The 26002-nt window shown below is 40.2% G+C and overlaps 2 protein-coding genes across 6 annotated transcripts in view; both read right to left on the reverse strand.

Annotated features, from left to right (window-relative positions):
• The window catches only part of stk33 (serine/threonine kinase 33), a 37536-nt gene extending 20779 nt beyond the window's left edge, over nt 1–16757 (reverse strand). For 3 of the 4 annotated variants that reach the window (XR_002197621.2, XM_013137024.4, XM_020052382.3), the window contains exon 1: nt 16633–16757. The gene's annotated coding sequence lies outside the window, so the exon portion shown is untranslated. Of the gene's footprint in view, nt 1–16614 lie in introns of all 4 variants that reach the window. The other variant, XM_020052376.2, reaches the window with a different exon arrangement.
• A 1659-nt stretch (nt 16758–18416) lies between these two features.
• Nucleotides 18417–22170, reverse strand: rerglb (RERG/RAS-like b). Of its 2 annotated transcripts, XR_002197790.2 has the most exons (6): nt 22031–22170; nt 21172–21228; nt 20460–20533; nt 19459–19607; nt 18581–19036; nt 18417–18476 (listed from the first exon to the last, which is right to left on the reverse strand). XR_002197790.2 is itself a non-coding variant. In XM_010878079.3 (5 exons), the coding sequence occupies exons 1-5, from the start codon at nt 22080–22082 to the stop codon at nt 18742–18744; spliced, it is 627 nt and encodes a 208-aa protein (XP_010876381.1). In that variant the 5' UTR covers nt 22083–22170; the 3' UTR covers nt 18573–18741. The 2 variants fall into 2 exon arrangements, 1 of the variants encoding a protein (XP_010876381.1); XM_010878079.3 differs by lacking the exon at nt 18417–18476 and having other exon boundaries at nt 18573–19036.
• Between the last annotated feature and the right edge of the window lie 3832 nt (nt 22171–26002).

Consider the following 26002-nt stretch of genomic DNA (forward strand, 5'->3'; position numbering starts at 1 on the left):
TGTTGTCTACCGTGGATGTCCAGGTCTTTTTGTGTTGCAGAGCTCACCAGTGCGTTCTTTTTTCTCTCAAAATGTACCAAACAGTTGATTTGGCCACTCCTAATGTTTCTGTTATCTCTCTGATAGATTTTTGTTTTTGCAGCCTTAAGATATGGCCTGTTTCACTTGCATTGAGAGCTCCTTTGGCCGAATGTTGTGGGTTAACAGCAACAGCTTCCAAATGTGAATGCCACACCTGGAATCAACTCCAGACCTTTTACCTGCTTAATTGATGAAGAAATAACTAAGGAATAGCCCACACCTGTCCTGTCCATGAATCAGCTTTTGAGTCAATTGTCAATTATCCCTTGAAAAAAAGCTGTAATTCCTGAATCCTTCCTCAAATTTGGATGTGAATACCCTCAAATTAAAGCTGAGAGACTGCACTTTAAGCCCATAGTCATTATTTAACTGTAACTTGAAAATATTTTGGTAGACAACCAAAATAACAAAAATTGTGTCAGTGTCCAATTATTTCCGGACCTAAGTGTATAAACAAGATTAATTTAAGTTGGACTGATTCAAAGTGGAAAACTGTCCTCTGGGCTGACGAATCAAAATGTGAAATACGTTTTGGGAATTATGGATTCTGCGTCCTCCCAACATTTTTGGAAACGGGATTGTATATTAATTTATTTTTGTGTGCAAAGACAAAAAATGTATGTGCCAATTAGGCACAGGTCCTTTATAACGCAATCTGGTTCTGGAATGATCTGTGTCTGTCCGTGCATTACTCTAGTCACATTTAATTTGCATTCCAAGTGTAAACACTGCATCTCCCTTTCAGTCAAGGGAAACAATGTACACTCGTTCAAAGGTAAGAAAATTCCTTGTTTTCCATGATAACATTCATGAAATTAGCTTGAACAGGAAATATAGCAAAATGATTCGGAGGTAAAGTAATTGACAAGGTTAGAAATAATGTTTTTAATTGAAATACAATTAGGTCTGAATTGTAAGGAATCTATTTTTAATATAACATATTTTGTTTTGTATCTTCCTTAATAATTACATTGGTCCAAAAAATGTACTGGCTGCATATCAGGTTTGCAGTTAAGCTGCTAATCGTTTTCATCAAGATGAAAGGGGAGCAGTGTCTGAACATTTGCTATTCAATCATGGACAAACTTGAATGTTTTCATCTACGTTAAATAATTGCTGACTCTGAAAGCACAGCATAAAAAGTAGGCAAACTATGAACAGGTGCTCCTTTGTTGCCATAACACTAAAAATGTAACACAGACACACAAACAAAAATTGTGTGCACTATGCAATTAAAATGTAGACAGCAGTCCTCTTTCCTTCCTTCAGCCAAACTATTTAATTCTTCTCATCTGCAACTTAATTATTTATTGACAGCCGGCTTAGATGACAAATGATAAACTTCACAGTACTAATGAAGCATTGAAATACATTACCTGATGAGGGAAGGCATTGCATGTCTAGAATGAAAATAGTGAGGAAGTCTAGTTCTTACAATTTATGGATGAATTACATACAAAGAGAATTATTCAGTTTAACTTTTTTAATGAGTAAATATCTCTTTGTTTATTCATGCCACAAGACTGTCACCATTTGCTTTTAAGGTTAACCAATTTTTTAATCATGACTAGCCCCCAAGCTCTCCTCAATTTACTTTCCTTAAAAACCCATGCCCTTTTGCATTAATACACTACATCTGTGCAGAGTTTGGTGCTTTACTAAGAACTGTGATGATATGAGCAAATCATTCAAAACTGAAAGAATCTGGAAAGCTGAACATTCTGACATCCAATAACTGCCAAAAATGTATATCCATAGTACTGAATCAAGCAATAGCTTCAATTCATGGACATAAAAAAGGAAAATGCCTTTAAATCTTTCCATCTGCAGTCATAAGTATCTAGCGCTCTGTAAGCCATCCACTTAATGGGCCCTCCATTAAATACTTTTGTCTCTGAAAGGATTTGGAGAGTGACAAATCTTTTGTATTTTTGGCTCAGTATTCCCACACTTTGGATTTCAAATGATATAATGACTACTGGGTTAAAGTGCAGACTGTCAGCTTTAATTTGAGTGCATTTTCATCCATAATTACAAAAATTACAGAACATATTTTTACATTGTCCCCTATTTTAGGGTAAAAAAAGTATTTGGAATGATAACAATATGTACAACAAGTCATCATTAGTACTTTCTTGCTAAATCTTTGCACGCAATGATTGGCCAAAGTCTGCAACCAGCAAACATCATCAGATGTTGGCCATCTTCCCTGGTGATGGTCAGACAGGAACGTAGTAATTGTCATTTCTACATGTTTCAGGGCCTACTCTGTCTTCTGCATATAAAAGGCATGGTCAGTTGGATTCAGATCGGGTGAGTGATGTGGCCACCCATGAAATGTCCACTTATCGAATGCACATATACATATTTTGGCACATATACACTGCATGCACAATTTTTAGGCAAATCGTATTCCTCAATATTTTATTGTTGAACAAACACAATTTCTCTCAGTCAATCCAAAATGTAATTGAATCTCAAACCTGAATGTTTAACAAAGGAAAAAAAATTTGATCTTTCTCAGGGGAATAGATAAGTGTGCACAATTATTAGGCAAACATTAGTGTGCAGAATTATTAGGCAACTAAATTACAAAAATAATTTCTAACTCACTTGTTTATTCTAAATTTTTTGAGTAAGTGCAACAAATAAGTAACACTAAATGAAAATTAAATAAAATGTCTGGCCTTTCTGTGACCGATATAGCCACCCTTCTTTTCAATAACTGCTATGAACCTTTCATCAATGCAGTCTGTCAGTTTCTTGATCTTTTCACGTTCAAGTTTCGCTGAAGCAGCAACCACAGCCTCCCAAATGCTGTTCAAAGAGGTGTATTGTCTTCCCTGACTGTAAATCTCACATTTGAGAAGGGTCCACAAGTTTTCAATAGGATTTATATCAGGTAAGGAAGGGGGGCCAGGTCATTATTCGGGAATCTTTGAGGCCCTTACTTGCTAGCCAAGCAGCGGACTACTTGGATGCATGTGATGGAGCATTGTCCTGCATAAAGAACATGGCCTTCTTGAATGCTGAGGACTTCTTCCTGTAACACTGCTTGAAGGAAGTATCTTCCAGGAACTGGCAGTAGGTATGGATGTTGAGTTTCAGTCCATCTTCAACCCGAAAAGGTCCATCTACCTCATCCTTAATGATAGCAGCCCATACCAGTACCCCTCCTCCACCTTGCTGGCGTCTGACTCAAAGTAGTGCCCTGTTTCCATTAGTGATGGCCACAGCCCCATCCATCTGGTCCATCAAGAGTCACTCATTTCATCTGCCAATAAAACCTTTGAAAAATCTGTCTTCAGGTACAGTGGATATAAAAAGTCTACACACCCCTGGTAAAATGGCAGGTTCTTGTGAATGAGACAAAGATAAATCATGTCAGAACTTTTTCCACCTTTAATGTGACCTGTAACGTGAACAATTCAATTGAAAAACAAACTGAAATCTTTGAGGGGGAAAAATAAAAAATAAAAAAACTCACAATAAACTGGTTGCATTAGTGTACACACCCTTAAACTAATACTTTGTTGAAGCACCTTTTATTACAGCACTCAGGCTTTTTGGCTAGGAGTCTATTAGCATGGCAAATCTTGATGTTTGTTTTATGCAACTTTCAGCCAGGCTTGGATGTTTTTCTTTGTAAGAAAATGCTTCTGTCTTGCCACCCTACCCCATAGCCCATTCATATGAAGAATATGGGAGATTGTAGTCACATGTAGCACACAGCCAGTACTTGCCAGAAATCCTGCAGTTCCTTTAATGTTGTTGTTGGCCTCATGGAAGCCTCCCTGACCAGTTTTCTTCTCGTCTTTTCATACATTTTGGAGCGACGTCCAGTTCTTGGTAATGTCTCTGTTGTGCCATATTTCCCACACTTGATGATGACTGTCTTCACTGTGTTCCATGGTATATCTAATGCTTTGGAAATTATTTTGTACCCTTCTCCTGACTGATAACTTTCAACAATGAGATCCCTCTGATGTTTTGGAATCTCTCTGCGGCCCAAGGCTTTTGCCCTGAGATGCAACTAAGAAAATGTCAGAAAAATCCTACTAGAACAGCTGAACTTTATTTGTGATTAATCAGAGTCACTTTAAATGATGGCAGGTGTGTAATGACTTCGATTTAACATGAGTTTGAATGTGATTGGTTAATTCTAAACACAGCCACATCCACAGTTATAAGAGGGTGTACACAGCCAGGTCATTGTAAGGTTTTCATTTTTCCCCCTCGAAGATTTCAGTTTGTTTTTCAATTGAATTGTTCACATTATAGGTCACATTAAACGTGGAAAAAGTTCTGACATGATTTATCTTTGTCTCATTCTTTTACATCACAAAAACCTGGCATTTTCACAAGGGTGTGTAGACTTTTTATATCCACTGTACGATAATAATGTAAAAGTGATATAGTAAAATTATGAAATAACTGAATCAGATTGTGGACACTTTTAAACTTTTTCATTGTCCATGATCAGGTGCAGTTCTGGGTCCCAACAACAAAGAAAGGTGAAGATAGAATTGATGACCACTCAGACTCATTTCTAAAAAAGAGGAAGAGTAAAGCTTCCATTTTTGCTTGTGTTATTGCATTTTGACGGTTGGATAAAATTTCTTATTGTTTGATCAGTTTATAGTTTAAAAAAACTCATGATTTTTTTAAAAACCCTTTATGATGGAATTTTGAGGACCATGACGTCGCCCGGTATGGCGCAGCCAGGGCCCCACCCTGGAGCCAGGCCTGGGGTTGGGGCTCGTATGCGAGTGCCTGGTGGCCGGGCCTTTCCCCACAGGGTCCTCGGGCTCAGCCCGAAGGAGCGACGTGGGGCTGCCTTCCCGTGGGCTCAACACCTGCAGGAGGGACCATAAGGGGTCGGTGCATAGAGGATCGGGCGGCAGTCGAAGGCAGGGGCCTCGACAACCCAATCCCTGGACATGGAAACTAGTTCTAGGGACGTGGAACGTCACCTCGCTGGCGGGGAAGGAGCCTGAGATTGTGCGTGAGGTTGAGAGGTTCCGACTAGAGATAGTCGGGATCACCTCTACGCACGGCTTGGGCTCTGGAACCACACTCCTTGAGAGAGGATGGACTCTTCACCACTCTGGAGTTGCCCATGGTGAGAGGCTGCGGGCTGGTTTGGGTTTGCTTATAGCCCCCCAGCTCTGCCGCCATGTGTTGGAGTTTACCCCGGTGAACGAGAGGGTCGTTTCCCTGCGCCTATGGGTCGGGGATAGGTCTCTCACTGTTGTTGGTGCCTACAGGCCGAACGGCAGTGCAGAGTACCCAACCTTCTTGGAGTCCCTGGGAGGGATGCTGGAAAGTGCTCCGACTGGGGACTCCATCGTTCTACTGGGGGACTTCAACGCCCACGAGGACAACGACAGTGAGACCTGGAGGGCCGTGATTGGGAGGAACGGCCCCCCCGATCTGAACCTGAGCAGTGTTCAGTTATTGGACTTCTGTGCTAGTCACAGTTTGTCCATAGCGAACACCATGTTCAAGCATAAGGGTGTCCATCAGTGCACGTGGCACCAGGACACCCTAGGCCGTAGGTCGATGATCGACTTTGTGGTCGTTTCATCTGACCTGCGGCCGTATGTCTTGGACACTAGGGTAAAGAGAGGGGCGGAGCTGTCAACTGATCACCACCTGGTGGTGAGTTGGATCCGATGGCGGGGGAGGAAGCTGGACAACGTCTAGCCGAGTCTCCTGTCAGAGAGATCTTTAACTCCCACCTCCGGCAGAGCTTCGACTGGATCCCGAGGGAGGCTGGAGATATTGAGTCCGAGTGGACCATGTTCTCCACCTCCATTGTCGAAGCGGCCGCTCTGAGCTGTGGCCGTAAGGTCTCCAGTGCCTGTCGAGGTGGCAATCCTCGAACCCGGTGGTGGACACCGGAAGTAGGGGATGCCGTCAAGCTGAAGAAGGAGTCCTATCAGGCCTGGTTGGCATGTGGGACTCCTGAGGCAGCTGACGGGTACCGGCAGGCCAAGCAGACTGCAGCCCGGGTGGTTGTGGAGGCAAAAACTCGGGCCTGGGAGGAATTCAGTGAGGCCATGGAGAAGGACTATCAGCTGGCCTCGAAGAGATTCTGGCAAACCGTCCGGCGCCTCAGGAGAAGGAAACAGTGCCCTACCAACGCTGTTTACAGTGCAGGTGGGCAGCTGTTGACCTCACCTGGGGATGTCGTCAGGTGGTGGAAGGAGTACTTCAAGGATCTCCTCAATCCCGCCGTCACGTCTTCCATTGAGGAAGCAGAGGATGAGGACTCAGAGGTGGACTCGTCCATCACCCAGGATGAAGTCACTGAGGTAGTCAAGAAACTCCTCGGTGGCAAGGCACCGGGGGTGGATGAGATCCGCCCTGAGTACCTCAAGTCTCTGGATGTTGTGGGGCTGTCTTGGTAGACAGGCCTCTGCAGCATCGCGTGGCGGTCGGGGACAGTGCCTCTGGGATGGCAGACCGGGGTGGTGGTCCCACTTTTTAAGAAGGGGGACCGGAGGGTGTGTTCCAACTACAGGGGGATCACACTTCTCAGCCTCCCCGGGAAAGTCTATGCTAGGGTACTGGAGAGGAGAATACGGCCGATAGTAGAACCTCGGATTCAGGAGGAACAGTGTGGTTTTCGTCTGGGCCGTGGAACACTGGACCAGCTCTATACCCTCTACAGGGTGATGGAGGGTTCATGGGAGTTTGCCCAACCAATCCACATGTGTTTTGTGGATTTGGAGAAGGGATTCGACTGTGTCCCTCGCGGCATCCTGTGGAGGGTGCTTCGGGAGTATGGGGTCCTGGGTCCTTTGCTAAGGGCTGTCAGGTCCCTGTACGACCGAAGTAGGAGCTTGGTTCACATTGCCGGCAGTGAGTCAGACTTGTTCCCTGTGCATGTTGGACTCCAGCAGGGCTGCCCTTTGTCGCCGGTTCTGTTCGTAATTTTTATGGACAGAATTTCTAGGCGCAGCCAGGGTCCGGAGGGTGTCAGGTTTGGGGACCACACGATTCCGTCTCTGCTCTTTGCGGATTATGTTGTCGTGTTGGCCCCTTTAAACCAGGACCTTCAGCATGCACTGGGATGGTTTGCAGCCGAGTGTGAAGCGGTTGGGATGAAAATCAGTACCTCCAAATCCGAGGCCATGGTCCTTAGTCGGAAAAGGGTGGCTTGCCCACTTCAGGTTGGTGGAGAGTTCTTGCCTCAGGTGGAGGAGTTTAAGTATCTAGGGGTCTTGTTCACGAGTGAGGGAAGGATGGAACGGGAGATTGACAGACGGATCGGTGCAGCTTCTGCAGTAATGCGGTCGATTTACCGGTCAATCTACGTTCCTACTCTCACCTATGGTCATGAGCTTTGGGTCATGACCGAAAGGACAAGATCCCGGATACAGGCGGCCGAAATGAGCTTTCTCCGCAGGGTGGCTGGGCGATCCCTTAGAGATCAGAGTAGAGCCGCTGCTCCTCCACATCGAGAGGGGTCAGCTGAGGTGGCTTGGGCATCTGTTCCGGATGCCTCCTGAACGCCTTCCTGGGAAGGTGTTCCGGGACCGTCCCACCAGGAGGAGACCCCGAGGAAGACCTAGGACACGCTGGAGGGACTATGTCTCCCGGCTGGCCTGGCAACGCCTCGGTGTCCCCCCGGAAGAGCTAGAGGAAGTGTCTAGGGAGCGGGAAGTCTGGGCATCCCTGCTTAGACTGCTGCCCCCGCGACCCGGCCCCGGATAAGCTGAAGAAGATGGATGGATGGATGGATGGATGGATTTTTCACAATTTCTCACCATTAGAAGAACCCAATGAAGAATAAGGCATTAATATTGGCTTATGTTCTTATATGTTAATTATTTGTAAAAATTGCCATTTTCTGTTATGTGATCCTTTCCATGGTAAAGAAAACTCCTTCACAACATCCAGGCAAGTGAAGAACACTCTCCCGGAGGTAGGCATATCATTATCCAAGTCAACTATAAAGAGAAGACTTCACAAGAGCAAATACAGAGGGTTCACCACAAGGTGCAAACCATTTATAAGCCTCAAGAATAGAAAGGCCAGATTAGACTTCTAAAAAAAAAACATTTAAAAAAGCCTGCCCAGTTCTGGAACAGCTTTTTTTTGGATAGATGTAACTAAGAAACGGTACCAGATTCAAAGAAAACTGGAACAGCTCATGATCTGAAGCATACCACATCATCTGTAAAACACTGTGGAGGCAGTGTGATGGCATGGCCATACATGGTTCCAATGGCACTGGGTCACTAGTCTTTAATGATGATGTGACAGAAGACAGAAGCAGCCAGATTAAATCTGATGTGTATAGGTATATACACTCACCTAAAGGATTATTAGGAACACCAGTTCATGATCTGAAGCATACCACATCATCTGTAAAACACTGTGGAGGCAGTGTGATGGCATGGCCATACATGGTTCCAATGGCACTGGGTCACTAGTCTTTAATGATGATGTGACAGAAGACAGAAGCAGCCAGATTAAATCTGATGTGTATAGGTATATACACTCACCTAAAGGATTATTAGGAACACCAGTTCAATTTCTCATTAATGCAATTATCTAATCAACCAATCACATGGCAGTTGCTTCAATGCATTTAGGGGTGTGGTCCTGGTCAAGACAATCTCTTGAACTCCAAACTGAATGTCAGAATGGGAAAGAAAGGTGATTTAAGCAATTTTGAGCGTGGCATGGTTGTTGGTGCCAGACAGGCCGGTCTGAGTATTTCACAATCTGCACAGTTACTGGGATTTTCACGCACAACCATTTCTAGGGTTTACAAAGAATGGTGTGAAAACGGAAAAACATCCAGTATGTGGCAGTCCTGTGGGCGAAAATGCCTTGTTGATGCTAGAGGTCAGAGGAGAATGGGCCGACTGATTCAAGCTGATAGAGCAACTTTGACTGAAATAACCATTCGTTACAACCGAAGTATGCAGCAAAGCATTTGTGACGCTACAACACGCACAACCTTGAGGTGGATGGGCAACAACAGCAGAAGACCCCACCGGGTACCACTCATCTCCACTACAAATAGGAAAAAGAGGCTACAATTTGCATGAGCTCACCAAAATTGGACAGTTGAAGACTGGAAGGTTTCTTGAACATGACAATGTGTTCACTGTACTGAAATGGCCCCCACAGTCACCAGATCTCAACCTAATAGAGCATCTTTGGGATGTGGTGGAACGGGAGCTTTGTGCCCTGGATGTGCATCCCACAAATCTTCATCAACTGCAAGATGCTATCCTATCAATATGAGTCAACATTTCTAAAGAATGCTTTCAGCACCTTGTTGAATCAATGCCACGTAGAATTAAGGCAGTTTTGAAGGCGAAAGGGGGTCAAACACAGTATTAGTATGGTGTTCCTAATAATCCTTTAGGTGAGTGTATTCTTGATTGTTTGTTTGTAAATGTTATATTATTTTTACTACATTTCATATGGGGCTCTTCTATATTATCTCATGTACTTTGTTAGGAGAAAATATGTGGACTGATGTTCTAACAGCATTGACATGATTATATCTGGAAAGGGGTTGATAGAATAAATGTATACATAATGCCTCCCATGCTCACTAAAACTAAAGTCTGTTTAGAGCCCTGCTGAATTGTGTTGTGCACCTTTAAGAGGGCATGGGACAGTTGGATAAGCACAAAGTTTGAGAGAAGTGTCATGTGAGATATGTTGACTGGAAAGAAATTAACTTAACTTTACCTATTCTAGCTGTAGGTATGAATATACAATTTTTTAAGTGATAATAATTATGGCATATTAAATATTGTTTTACAAATTACAAATGGGTTACTTTAAATAAATTGCATTTCAGGTTGTATTTATGTACGATCATTATCCAACTGGTTCCAAATGTAAGTTATCTTGTCAGTACGCCATGACAATGCAATATTGTTTGTTGGGAAATGAGCAAAATATCTAGTAGGGTTAACTACGTGGTTTGTGCTTTAAAAAGAGCAGGATATTATATTGGCATGTACTAGAAAAAACAGCAGGAACATTGTAGGAATATAAGGCAGAAAACAAACTGAGTTAACTCAGTCTTATTTTAAAAATAGAACCACCATGTTAATGGGATATGGTTGATGCTGCAGAGGACCAGGAGTAGAAGGTAACAGGTAGGGTAGCTAGAGTAGCTGTACTTAGACCAAATAGATTTTGCTAGTGCAAAAATAAGCATTGCATAACCAAATACTGCAAACCTGCCAATGGTCAGCAAATGACCTTAATTACATAACATTGTCACAATGTGATGGGCTACAACAGCAGAAGACCCCACCGGGTCCCACTCATCTCCACTACAAATAGGAAAAAGAGGCTACAATTTGCACGAGCTCACCAAAATTGGACAGTTGAAGACTGGAGGAATGTTGCCTGGTCTGATGAGTCTCGATTTCTGTTGAGACATTCAGATGGTCACCACAGTCACCAGATCTCAACCCAATAGAGCATCTTTGGGATGTGATGGAACGGGAGCTTGGTGCCCTGGATGTGCATCCCACAAATCTCCATCAATTGCAAGATGCTATCCTATCAATATGGGCCAACATTTATAAAGAATGCTTTCAGCACCTTGTTGAATCAAAGCCACGTATTATTACTTAATATTACTTATTTTTTAAATATTGGCCAACTGAAAAGTATGAACATGAAAAGTATGAGCATGTACAGCACTCAATACTTAGTTGGGGCTCCTTTTGTCCGAATTACTGCAGTAATGCGGTGTGGCATGGAGTCGATCAGTCTGTGGCACTGCTCAGATGTTATGAGAGCCCAGGTTGCTCTGATAGTGGCCTTCAGCTCTTCTGCATTGTTTGGCCTGGCGTATCGCATCTTCCTCTTCACAATACCCCATAGATTTTCTATAGTATTAAGGTCAGGCGAGTTTGCTGGCCAATTAAGAACAGAGATATCATGGTCCTAAAACCAGGTACTGGTAGCTTTGGCACAGTGTGCAGGTGCCAAGTCCTGTTGGAATATGATATCTGCATCTCCATAAAGTTGGTCAGAGGCAGGAAGCATGAAGTGCTCTAAAACTTCCTGGTAGACGGCTGCGTTGACCTTGGACCTCAGAAAACACAGTGGACCAACACCAGCAGATGACATGGCACCTCAAACCATCACTGACTGTGGAAACTTTACACTGGACTTAAAGCAACGTGGATTCTGTGCCTCTCCTCTCTTCCTCCAGACTCTGGGACCTTGATTTCCAAAGGAAATGCAAAATGTACTTTCATCAGAGAAAATAACTCAGCAGCGAGACGCTTCTGATGCTGTGTCTTGTTCAAGAGTGGCTTGACACAAGGAATGCGACAGCTGAAACCCATGTCTTGCATACGTCTGTGCGTGGTGGTTCTTGAAGCACTGACTCCAGCTGCAGTCCACTCTTTGTGAATCTCCCCCATATTTTTGAATGGGTTTTGTTTGACAATCCTCTCCAGGGTGCGGTTATCCCTATTGCTTGTACACTTTTTTCAACCACATCTTTTCCTTCCCTTCGCCTCTCTATTAATGTGCTTGGACACAGAGCTCTGTGAACAGCCAGCCTCTTTAGCTATGACCTTTTGTGTCTTGCCCTCCTTGTGCAAGGTGTCAATGGTCGTCTTTTGGACAGCTGTCAAGTCAGCAGTCTTCCCCATGATTGTGTTGCCTACAGAACTAGACTGAGAGACCATTTAAAGGCCTTTGCAGGTGTTTTGAGTTAATTAGCTGATTAGAGTGTGGCACCAGGTGTCTTCAATATTGAACCTTTTCACAATATTCAAATTTTCTGAGATACTGAATTTGGGGTTTTCAGTAGTTGTCAGTTATAATAATCAAAATTAAAAGAAATAAACACTTGAAATATATGTCTGTGTGGAATGAATGTATACATTATACAAGTTAAACGTTTTGAATGGAATTACTGAAATAAATAAACTTTTTGATGATGTTCTAATTTTATGACCAGCACCTGTAAGGTCCTATCAGAGCTAAAACTAAGACACCAAGACCAAGTGACTCTCCATAGAACTCTGATGATTGTGGAAGGTCTTGGGAAAGTTATACAAATTATAAAGCATCGCAAGTGTCCAGGAGCACAGTGGCCGCCATCTTTACATGGAAGAAGTTTTGGGAGGCTCTAGTAGAGCTGGCCATTTGGCCAAAGTAAGTTACTGGGCAAGAAGGGCCCAAGAAGGACAGGAGGTGAAAGTTTATTTTAGAAAACCTTATCCAGAGCACACAGGATCTTAGAATGAGGTGAAGACAACACTAGTGTGGCTATATTGAACTTCTGTAGGGATATCTGAAGATTGCAGTTCAAAAATGCTCACCATCCAATGTGACTGAGCTTGAAAGGATCTGCAAAGCATGGGACAAATTGTCCAAATCCAGGTGTGAAAAGCTGGTAGATGCATAACCAAGACTTGAAGCTGTGATTGCTACCAAAGACACTTCTACAAAGTACTGAATAAAGGGTCTGAATACTGACATTTTTCTGTTTTCTATTGTCAATAAATTAGCATACACTTGTAAAAACACTTTTTACACTTGTGAAAAAGGCTATGTGCTGCGCCAAGCTAGATTTCCAACCATTTGGTGACCAATTATCATGCAAGTATTCTACAGTCTAAATATAGAAAGTAGGTACATTTCTGCTCAGGACTGTTTCCACCAAACAGATTCAAAGAAGATAAAACACAATGTGTGATGACATAATGCAATTTCACATACAGCTCCGGAAGAAATTAAGAGACCATAAAAGTTGAAAAGGAAAGTTTGGAGTGAGGAACAGAAGTGTTCAATTTGCAGTGGTGTGTTCATTTAAACCTTTCTGTTCCTCACTCAAAACCTTCTTTTTTGACTTTTTTTGGAAAGGAAAGAAAAAGGTGCAGTGGTCTCTTAATGTTTTCCGGAGCTGTAACTTTTTCACATATGTTTTGTTGACACGCTTTTATTTCTTTTTCATTGAACCACGTATGCCAATTAAGAAACAAATCGTAATGACAATCAGACAAAATGTACAAATACTGCAAGGCAACACCCAGTTACACATATAGTGCCCTCCTATTTACCTCCTGGTTAAAGATGACCTAAAAAGGCTATGAAATATTTTGCCTTTTATTAGCTTTAATATACTCAAAACCAGAGAGAGAGGTAAAATTGTTCCAATAAAAAAAGGACTTTCTTGTCAATCAGGTAGAACATCAGCATATTGGTGCAACAGCCAACCATATGTACATGTAGGCGCATAACTGCGGCCAGTAAGAAAGAACCTGTTACTCAAAAAGTGCCAAATGAAAGCACATCTGGAGTTTCCCAGAAAGCATGAGACTGAACAAGCTGTCATGTGGGAAAAGGATTTGTGGTCAAATGAAACCAAGATAAAGCTTTTTGATAAATACCAATGCCATTAGACATGCCATCCTTACAGTGAAGTAGGTGGTGGCAGCATCATGCTCTGGGTCACCCTCTCACCAGCAGGGAGGGCGTACCTTGTTAAAATATATATCTTAAGTCCCAGTATGAAAGGTAGGCAACTTTGGTCCTGGAGGACTGAAACATCAATGCTCATTTATTTAAAGCCTACCTGTTAGTTAATTACACAGGTCTGAATTTGTCCCTGATTAGAAAAATAATCAAAACTCAAATTGTTTTGGCACTCCAGCACTAGAGTTCCCTACCCCTGTACTATATCAAAACAATATGGACGGCACATCCTCTGTAGTGAATCTTTGCGTTACAGGCAAAGCCATTTGAAATGTGCCAGGAGGAAACCATAAAACAAGAACACAAGCATTGTTGTAAGAAGAGCTGGTACCCAGTTGCTTAAAACACGTAATTATTTAAACCTATTTAATTTATTTAAACAAGTAGCAATTAACTTTATATGACCTGTTCCAGCTAATATAATTATATGGCATAGAACCTGCATAGTAATAGTTGTTTTAATGCTAAGTGATGTTTAAAACTTCCAATGTGCTCTGAGCTGAAGTGCACTGATTGGAGTTTCAATTCTCCATCTTGGTGAGTAACTAGCTATTTTGGAATTATAAACATTTGCAGACCTGGCTAATTACCATTTCAACTGAAGGATAGTGAGCTGAGAACAAAACCTGTCAAAAACAAATCCTGTCCCCTGTGCAGAGATTCTCGTTAACAACCATAAAATGTAATAGATAGTAGGCTATAGCTATGTAAGCTAGCTATACAGTTAAATGTAAAGCCCCGTTTCTTTGAATTTGAGCGATTAAGACTACAATTGCCATGACAACAAGATAAATTAACTAATATTTATACAATATGTCAATCAAATTTTCTGTTCTCAGTCTGAGATGTTTTTAGTTGTTTCCCAAAAAAAAATTTCTGATTCTGTTTATACATGGAGAAAGACTTCCTTTGTCACGACCACTCATTCCAATCCAATACACATTTACCAAGGTATTATCTTTAGACCTCGTTAACTGCAGGGTGTATCAGTCGGATAAGTGTCCCAGATTACAACAGGTGACGTTTGACAACTGACCTTTCTCTCGTTTACACTATAAAAAAAATATATCCCATATATATCTGAGAACAAGTCTTGTTCTTCTAAATACATCTAATGTAGTGTAAAAAAAAACAATTTAGCTCAGTTCGCAACTAAGGTATTGTCTCTTTATTAGTGATCAAATATTAACCTGTGACATTCTTAATTGTGCATCATAATGTACAATACCAGTCCAGATTTTGGACACCAACTCATACACGGGTTTCCGTTCTCTCAACCAGGTTCATGAGGCAGTCACCTGGAATGCATTTCACTTAAAAGGTGTGCCTGGTTCAAAGTTAATTTGTGGATTTTTTTCCTTCAAAATGCCTTTGAGCCAATTAGTTGTGTTGTGACAGGGTAGGGTTGGGTATACAGAAGACCATAATTATGTCTGTACAGTACTAGTCCATATAATGGCAAGAACAGCTCATATAACCAAAGAGAAACAACAGTTCATCATTAATATAAAACATGATGGTCAGTCAATGTGGGAAAATTTCAAGAACTTTCAATGTTTCTTCAAGTACAATTACAAAAACCATCAAGCGCTGTCATGAGGACCACCACAAGAAAGGAAGACCCAGAGTTTACTCTGCTGCAGTGTATAAGTTCATTACAGTTACCAGCCTCAGAGATCTGGAATTTTTTGCAGACTGCAGTCCAAATAAATGCTTCACAAGAATCAAGTAACAGACACATCTCGACATCAACAGTAAGGAGGAGATTTCATGGTCATTTAGCTGCAAATTTAACCACTACTGAATTTTTGAATTCAAGGTACATTCAACCAGCATGGCTACCACAGCATTCTGCAGTGACACGCCATTCCATCTGGTTTGCGCGTCAAAATCTGAAGCATCTACAATGTGTGGGACTATCATTTCTTTGCGACTATGGAGGCAACCTCAACCCAATTCAGATTGTTTGGGATGAGCTAAGAAGTACTCAGTATATGTGAGAACTCCTTCAAGATTGTTGGAAAAGCATTTCAGGTGACTACATGAAGATGGCTGGGAGAATGGCAAGAGTATGGAAAGCTGTCATCGAGGCAAATGACGGTTACTTTGAATGATCTAAAATATAAATGTATATTTTTTTTGTTACACTTTTTTGGTTACTACATGATTACATATGTGTTATTACATAGTTTTGGATATCTTCACTATTATTCGACAATGTGGAAAAAAGTATAAAATAAATAAATATTCTTGAATGAGTCAGTGGGTCTAAACTTTTGACTGGTACTGTAGCCGGAGATGGAACATAACTTCACTCAAAGGTTTCTGGGCTGAGCAATAGGTTTTCTGTCACTGAAAACATTTGTATAATCTCTATGGACTCGAACTACCATTCAGGGTACACTTGAATGTCATCAACATCAACATTTCTAAAAATCTGTTTTCCCCCAGGTAGTCCCACTCAAATGACATGAAATGATTTGATTTATTTCCAGACCGTGGAGGCAGCACTGAACCCGTTCTATACGAACTGTTTAGGACACTACCTGAGGTCAACTGGCTAAATTTTTAGTTTATTGATTGCGAAGGACATTTCCCGGATGTTAAGCACAGTGGCAAGTAGAGTAGAGTCCATAAAGGTTATACACATGCCTTCATTAAGGGAATACATTTTGCCAGATACCTACAGTGGTATAACTTTATAAGTAAGTTTATAAGTATGTCTTCGTGTAACGCCGCGCAATTAAGGATGTCGAAAAGTACTGTAAAAATATGATAACTAATAAGACATACATTGTTGAAGTATGCTATTTAATGAAGATATGCCATATCCTGCAACTGGTAATTATAACTAACTACAGTAATTAGCCATTCGCAAAAAGCTCTAGCGAGCTACCTAAAGTAAATAAACAGACTGTTCTCCTGCTTTCTTAAGAAAAGATGCTTGTTCTGTATGCGGCTTTAGCGTGTGTTGCCATGACAACAGTGAGAAGGCTTAAGCTAGCTGCATTTCATTGTAACGTTAATATAAATTGGATTCACCTCTAAACATGCATTTACCTTCTTTTCAAACTGTTGTTGGAAACATCGCTGTAGATGCCTTCTTTGCCATCCACCGTTACAGTGTCAAACAACCGGGAATGAAGAGGTGCTCCACGAACCACTTTCTCAAAGTTTTCTTGAGATGCGACAGCCTACAGGCTGGTGTACTATGGGAACTAAACAGGGACAAAAAAGCGTTATGAAAATAACGTGTCCTTTTCTCTAATGAACATAATTTTGTTCGAATGCTGTGCTGAAGGGAGTGGTATTTGCCTTATGTTTAAATGTTACGAATATTAGACTACGTTTATTTCGTTTAACACAATTAATGAAATTATGAAGATAAGCTTTGTATTGCGGCTTATCAAACATGGACAGTTTACAGTTCCGATGGTTGCAATTTCACACGGTCGCAACATGGGGATAGGTCTCCATCTAGTGGAGAAAAGTTATATAAAAATTATTGGCAGGAACAATTTTGATTAACTGCTTCATTTTACCAGTTCTTGGACCGTTGTAAACATAACCTATGACTGCATGTTTGAAAAACTATGTTGGTAAAAGTATACTTTGCTTATTGTCTATCAACATATTATATTATTTGTATGAATATTACCAAATGTAATAGGGAAAATATGAAGAGTTCAAGTTTCAAGGTTTATTTGTCAAATGCAGCGAACAACACGGCGTCATCCTGCACAATTAAATTCTTCTGACTTGACAACTACGTTGTGAGAATTAAGAAGAAAAATGTATAAGCAAAAATATAGCCAGAAAATGTTCTTAAAATACATAACAATGTACACTAGCAACAGTTTAAAAAGAGTACTGTGAACTACCAGCAATCTGGGTATTAGTATTGAACATTATAGATATGGCAATAATATACATAACAATTTTGTAGAATTATTGAATATAATAGATACATGAGTGTAATACGTTTATGAATGGTGGCATAGCACACTATAACTACGTAGTGAGAATTAAGAAGACAAAAAATATATATAACAAAAAATAAAGCTATAATATACATAACACGGTACACTAGCAGCAGTTTAAAAAGAGTACTGTGAACTAGCAGCAATATTGGTAGTCGTATTGAATATTATAGATATGGCAAGTATGGCAACGTAAACTAGCAGCAATTTTAGAATGAGTAGAATGGATAGTATGAACAGTATGGTAGAAGTATTGAATATTATAGATACATATAAGTGTAAATTGCTTGTGAATGAATAATACATTCTTCATTAAGATCTGAGCAAAAGTTAACACCTAAATAAAAGATATTCCCAACTAAAGTTAAATATTTCTAAGCTTTGAAAAGATCAATAGATGACATTGCATGCTAACAGTACCCCGAAATCCAAGCACAGCAGCCTTGCACATCCAAGCTTGATTTAGACATTATCTTTTCAACAGTTACAAAATCTGTAACAAAACTCCTAAGCATTGACTGTTTTGCTTAAACTCCTAAAACTCCATATCAAACTGTTAAATGATCTATGAAAAATGTATCTTAAAACAATTGTATGTTCGTTTTACATTAATCAGAATTTAATAGAAAATGATTGACTTGGACCTCAGGTGATTTTAAAGAGGTCCTTTCAAAATAAACAAACCATTACCATTTGAACCGTGAACATAGACGCTTCTGCAAATAACCTTGAATGTACAAGTGCTAGTTTTTTCTGAGCTTCCATGCACTAACATGGATTTCAGTGACATTTTCCTGAAAAGGGCAGAAAGACCACTTTAAGTGTATGGAAATCTTTTCCAGCTGATTTTGTTGCATTCGTTTCCATTCCAGCAGAACTATTAGAAAGCCTTCATCTGGATTTGATGACTTCGATCATCATCACCTGCAAAGGAATGGTCTATTAAAGGATATACTGGATAAAATCAGGGACGGCAAAGAGATCTCTTAAAGAAAATAATGTTTATTTAGTCAAATGAAAAACCTTACACTGTTCCTTAACTTTGGTTCAATTTGAAGTGCTGGCTGCATACCCAACTTCGAACTATGAAGTATGCCATTAACATTTACAAGAGCTGTCCCTGTTATCATCTTCACAAAACCAAGTGTTCCACTCAACCAAAGTCCTCATTACTGTTACAACCTGACTTTCAAACAGACTTCCTCCTTTTCCCAAAAACATTATTAATGAGCTTTGCCATGGACTTGGAGCCATTGTAGCGGCGGCGGTCAGCACGGTACTTCAGGTGCTCCATTACATGGCGGATGAGCTTGGTAAAGAGATTGAATATATCCAGGTAGTCTTCTGCAGCAGACACCTCCTGGAAGTGGCATCTGTGCTCCTGTGCCAGGACGTGGCCCTCCTCCTCACACACCTGACGGGCGTGGCACAGGTCCTGCTTGTTGCCCACCAGGCAGATTGGGATGTCCATCTTGTCTAGCTCCCTGTGTCCAACAATCACAGGAGGGTCATGAACTTAGCTTTGGAATTCTTAAAAATGAACATGGACCTCCACTTATTTAACTTTTCTGATTCATCAGTCAGTCTAATCTGACCTGAGTTGTCTGGTCTAATTTGTGTATTGGATGTTTTACCCTCACTGGGTGGTGATGGTTTGACACTCAATGAAAGCCTTTTAGCTCTAAATTCAGAGCCTTTTGTATCCACTCTTACTTCTATTTTCTCTTCAGTGACACAATGGTAAAAGGGCCTAATGAAATCATGTAGGAATCTAAGTACTGTGTGCCATAATGATCCTCATGCTGAGTTTAAATGTCAGTCTAGGAATTGGACCTTCATTTATCAAATTTCAATCTCTTTCTTCTGATCAGCATCAGGCCTGTGTTCAGAGGTCACAGTCACTCACCCCTTGCAGCTTTCCCCACGGGTCTCTTTAATCTGACACAGGATGCTTTGGGCGTTGAGGAAGGACATTCGGTCGCTGATGTTGTACACTACAATGAATCCGTCTGCCCATTCCATCGGTTCCTCCAGTATACATCTGCTCTCTCCAGTCTGACAGGGTAGGGAAAAGGGGTGTGGACAACATGTCCCAAAAAAAAAAAAAAAGGGTAAACATATGTTTGTTTAAAGGCCAGTTTATCTCAATATCAAATTATTGTTTGGGTAATAAGGTACCGTGGGGAGTTATGAAGTAACTTGGTTTGTTTTCAGTAAATGATTGTCAAAATAATTAATATCTCCATAGCCAAAAGCTATTTTTCAAATATTAACTCTGCAACAACTGAGGAGCTTAATTGGAGGAGTTTAAAGTTCCTCAGTGTTCCTTTTTGGTAGTGACATTCCAGTATTCAATACATTCAAAGTATTTTTAGTGATGTTGCCTGGTGGTCTAAAATCCCATCCCTTCAAACAGGCTGGCATTTCATGCTGTTGTTCGAACGGTAGAATTATTTTCCGAAGTGTGCAGTATTATTTCAATCTCTTTAGGTAAAGTTGAAGGCAATGCACATCCTGCTAAGGGAGCCTCAAAAGTTATTTGTACACCAAACATTTACCCCAACTAAGCCCAAAGAGAGATTGTGTTTGAATATGACAATCCATTCAATTAACAATCCAATTAAAATGGGACATGATTACATAACATTATTTTGTTCATAGGTATACTTGGGAATAGATTTCCCATTTTGTATTAAATTCCTAGTGATTTTGTTTTTATAACAAAAAAAGCTGACATTTGTATGAATTTATTTACTTGTAGATAAAACATTTATGGGCCAAAGAAAACCCACTTGGAGACTGGTTTTGGCACACGGGCCATGTTTAACAGGCCCTTAAAAAACAGTCGCTTTCCCATGGTATTGTGAGGTATCAACTAAAATATGAATACAGGCACAGACCGTTTACCTGGGAACACGGATCAAAGACTTCCAAGTTTAACAATCTTCCTTCGATGGAGAGCCTTTTACGATATAAGGAATCTGCAACAAACAAGTTCAAAGCATACTCACTGTAATGGGAAACATGTGCTAGCTTTTCTATCTTGGTCTGATGTACAAAGATACTATATACGTAAGTGGATACATTTGGTGTATATTGTAATGTAGGCTACAGCTGTCTACTACAAGTCTGCACAATGTCCGCATATTTATTATATGGAAGAATGATTACTGTGAGTATTAAACGTCTGTGACTGTTCTGATGATGTAAACTGAGGAAAGATCTGAAATCAGTGGGGTTTGAATAACTCTTGTCTTGCACACAGGAAGAAGATTACGTTTTTTAACTATTTTAGTCTAACTAAAACATACATTCAATTTCAGTGATTTTGTTATACTTTTTGAGGATAACAATACTGCATTAGCAAAGTAAATATTAATAGAAATGTGTTAGAAATGTGGCCAGGGCATGATAGTCTATTGCCATGCCCACCAACTAAGCTCCTTTTCTAAAAAAAAAGTGTCTTGGAGAAGATGATAGGTTTAGGAACCCCTGGGATAGACAAGCAATGACAAATGTCTGCATTTTTATGTCCTGAGAACATGTATTCTGTACTGTATGACATTGTAAAAACGTTCCTGCACTACAATAAATATGGGTGATAAAGAGATGTACTTACTGGCGTTGGAAGCATACTCTCCAATGAAGCGTTTTGTCAGGAACCTTACCAGAACAGCTATAGAGGGGTAACATGCATGAGACAGGTTCAATAATACAGGAACTAAAGATATTGTTAAAAACCCCAAATATTGTTACCACATGCTTCTTTCTGACCAGAAACACAGGTCTGAATCAAATATGTTTTACCAAGAGGCTCTTAATTACTGAAGCAAGATATTGAGTTTCCTTTCACATATAGTGGACTGACCATACAATATATACGTATTTATTTTCTACCCTCACATGAGTTTCTTGCTGCTGATAATATATGCCTGGTCCTCTCTGTGTATTTCCCCTGAATACACAGACGTTTGGCAGGCTGAAACAGAGCTATTCAGTCATGTTATCTGTCATATGTTTCAAATCATACATTTCACCCCCACATTTTCCTCCCCAGATAGAACACTGCATAGGGTATTCTGCTCTGATTATTATCACTTTCTACTATGGTCTAATTGTTTGGTTGAAAATGTTTCTAGTTAGCCTGAGGGACCATACTTCCCCATGCTTTTACAAGAAAAATAATTCCTCATCAATTAGATGCAGATTACAACCATCCATCTTAATTCCCTCTCTCCAATTCCTTAAGTAACTCTAGCAACCACATGCCTCTTTATAATTATGAATTATAATCTGAAAACATTGCACACAGGGCACATGCAGAGATTTATGATCACTTTCTGTTTAAGTGATCATTTCCCCCAGTCACAGAATTGTTTGCTAACTATTTGTGTGCAAAGTTATGAAATACGCAATTAAACCATGAATGTAAGAAAGCAATACCTAATCTTTCTTAGTAGTTATTCCCACAGACTTACCTGATTTCCCTGCTCCCTCACTGCCCAGCAAAGCCAGCTTGATGTCATTCATAGCTGCAGACTAGAGCTCTCTCACTCTCTTTCGCTCCTTTTTTATTTATAAAAATGATATTTCTTTGTCTCTTTCCTATTGGTGTCATGTGCACTAGGCAGTATCAGGTAAAGTACTGTGCTTCTATGAACTGCTCTGCTACTTCAGATCTGCCTGTGGAAAAAAAGGAAACATTGTTTCTTGTCTCCTCTACTCCAATGAGGAGAGTGCCAAGTTGGGTTGCATAGAGGTCATCCTAACATTGAATTCCTTTTAAATGTCTTTCGCTATTCCACAGTTAAATAGTAGCTACCTGGAGTTTTTCACAGAAACTTTTGATATATTTTAACACAAGTTACAATTCACATAACGAAAAGGACCAAAGTATGATGCTTGCTGCATGGCTCTTTTACAGTCAATGTTCCTACTGTATGTAGGGTTTTTATTTGGCCTCTCGATACATATGTAAGCGAATTATCTCCTAGTTACCAAAATGTGTAAGCTCCAACTGCACTATGGTTTGATTGCAGGGGTCAATATATTTTTCACATTTCAAAAGTTACTTCAAAATGTGGTTCTCTTGTTATGTCAGTGATACAATCACTGACAGTAACTTGAGGTTTTCAACTGTATTGATTTTAACAGCGTCAACACTCAGACCAAGTGTTTGATTTCCAGATCATCTCTGTGTACACAATGTACAGAAATACAATATAAACAATCAAATACACAAGCATGTATGCATATTAAAATGCACACAACATGCCTAAGCCAGTGGATATCTTTGCGATCTCCAAACTTGTAACAATGTGTCGCCTGTAGTAAATTGCACTGCGATCAGCTGCGTCTAATGTTTTCAGTGCATTGGCAGCTGCATTAATGTAGATGACATCACCATATATTATTAACCCATGGATAACCTAATGGATAGTATTTTTACGTCGTTTTGTGCAGTTTGGAAGACGTTGCGGTGTTCATGTGCTAAATAGTGCAGTGATTTGAAGTACATGGATATTCAGTATGCACATTTTAAGTTGTAGAAGCTAATTATGTAATAACTACAAGCAACGTAATACCTAGTAATAGTGTAAAAAACTTGATGTTTTTATGTAATAAAAAATAGTGTGCAAAAGTCTAACGGGATGAATACCTTCAAGAGCTCTATAAATTGTAAGTTGTGTTACCAAAATGTACTTTCTATGCCATATTCTATGTAACATATTTACAATTCTAATTTTAAATCGTGCTTCAAATTTTAAATCAGGCTCAAAGGAGAACTCATTGGAAAGCTCCATTATTTAATAAATTGAAATCAACTACAATATGCTGTTAATAAAGCTACATAGATTTCCAATAGCCCACACTGATTAACAAATAGTATACAAATGACCTTTGAATAATCATTTTTAATCTTTTAATCAAGACCCATTGAAAACCATCTGGTCCTGGTCCACCAGGTGAGAACAACATATAGTGATCATCGTCAAATTGGCCCTGTTTGCAAACATTTCTGTCTGACTACTGGAAAAATTGATATAACTGCATTACATGTGTTATAACAATGGTTGATGTATAAGCTACACCTGCACAGCATTAAAAGCCAATACACAGTATGTCCGATGTATGAGGCTTGGTTTGATTGCAGGCTTCAGTTCCTTTGAGAGGGAGGTACAGAAAATCTATTCTCCTTTTTTTCTCTCCACAGTTCAATAAGAACAGAGAAACTCAGTCAATTCTCCAAACTTCAATTTCATGGACTGTTTCACTAGTCAAAAAGTCCTTTGATTTTTGTTCATCCCCTGCTTGCTCCCCCCCCCCCCCCCGTTGTTCACTAAAGTTCACAGGGGTGTCCCATTATTATCCAGTTCTATTTCATTTTACGTCTGTTGACCGAAAGGTCGCAGACCAGGAGAATAAAGGGCTTAAAACATGCCCATGCAGGCCCAAAAATATGCAGCACGGCCTGATTGTTCCATGAGTCCAACTGAACTGATGTTTTACAGTTAAATCAATAAGTTTCACTGAGGGGGGAGGGGGGGGGGCACAGCAGGAGAAAAGACTGAACACTGTACAGGAGGAAGGCCCAATGGACAAGTTCAATGCAGACAGTAAAATCATTATGATGATGATGGGACAGTCAATCAAGCAAGCACTTTTTTGTTGGAATAAAACAGTCATTTTTTAATGTTTATAGTGAAGAATAACTGCCATTGTTTGTCACAGGTCAAACTCACTATTGGGTGTACTGTAGGAAAGAAAGAGAAAATGATAAAACACAGAAAGCTACCATTGCTGCACTCCTGCTAATATGCACAGATGTTATATGAGATACAATTAATGACATTGAGTCTCTATGAGACATAAAAAATTCACTCTGAGATACATTTCTAGAGTTCTGGGTCACAAACTACACTATTCTCCTCATGTTCAAGCAGAGAAACGGAATAACAAGAATAAACACCACTACTCCACAAAAATATAATATTTCATTGGTAATGATAAGAAGGAAATGGTGTATGCCCTCATCGTACCTCTTAACATAAGGGGCTAGCCGCAAAGCCAAACTTTTAGGGTAAGGTAAAGACATTTTTAAAGGCAGCAGGCCAAGTGATTACATCTGTCTTTAGGACAACCTCCTGAGAGCAGCAGCTTCCTCCAGCATCAGTCTGACATCAGACAGACAAGTACTGCAGGTATTGAGTGAATTCTCCCAGACCACACTCTGACATGATTCACCAGTCATTAGGACATTGTAGAGATTCATCAGAATGGGTTTGGAGGAGTGAGTGCATGCATGCCAAAGAGCATACGATTACCATTTCTTTTGACCGTGGTCCCTATGGCTCTTGTCAAAATTAGAGCATTATGTGCACTATGGTGCTTTTTGGAACGCAGTGGTAGATTGGTGTAGGGGGACAATGACCGTTAAGATTTATTGAGTGTCAGTGGCTGGGTTGTGGAAGGACACAGGCGCAGAATCGAAATAACAGGAATAATCCATGTTTAATGAAACAAAAGGACTCAAAACAAAAAGCAGCAACCAGTGACGTGGGCTAACTGATACACAGACAAAACCAAAATGAACCACACTGGCAAAGCAAAACAAGGAACTTAAATAGGACCGCGACACCTGCCTCCAATTGGGGAGATCAAAAGGATTGGAGGTGGCTAGATGTGCCACCTCCTGTCCTGTACTGACTATGCCCGAGCCCAGCGCAGAGATGGCTAGGGGCGTAGCCAGGACGTGACACTGAGAGCAAATGTCTGTCTCAAGAAATAGTATATCATCTATTGGGAGGGCATAATGTAACCCAGCTTGGTTCCTTTCATCAAGACAAAACTACCGACTTGGGGTGATCATTTTTCCATTGATGTGGTCAACATATGAGATTTTGATATTACATGTGCGTAATCTTTGGTAGTCTGCCTCTAGACATATTATAACTGATCCTCAGTTATATGTTGAAATGAATGTATAGTTTTTATGTGGTTTGGGATTTCTAAACTTTTGAAAGACCTCTCTTTGGCTTAACTACATAGAGGAAGTCCAACCAAAGTGAATTCATTGGACATTCAAATCTGTTTAAGCTTCCATGCATGTTTTTGTTATTATGCTTTTTTGAATGATCATTGCTAATCACTGTGAATGTTAATTTAATTAAAAGTAATATATTTCCTTTTGCCCTTGAAATTGCAGGAAACAAACATATATTTTCCCACAAGCATTGATTGGCTGATAGATAAATGGTTGTGGGCCAAAATGTTCCATCCAACATGATCACACTAAAATTCTACACTTTTTTTTACAGAAAAAGGACAGTATCCTCATTTTGATCTCATGGTGTCGAATATTTTTTTTCTTTAAATGAACAGGTGGCCTAAGATACTCCAGTGGTCTAAGCTGCTGTCTCAAGTACACATGTACTGCTAAAAGAGGATAG

The sequence above is a fragment of the Esox lucius genome, chromosome 2, assembly GCF_011004845.1.
Source record: "Esox lucius isolate fEsoLuc1 chromosome 2, fEsoLuc1.pri, whole genome shotgun sequence".
Classification (NCBI taxonomy): Eukaryota; Metazoa; Chordata; class Actinopteri; order Esociformes; family Esocidae; genus Esox; species Esox lucius.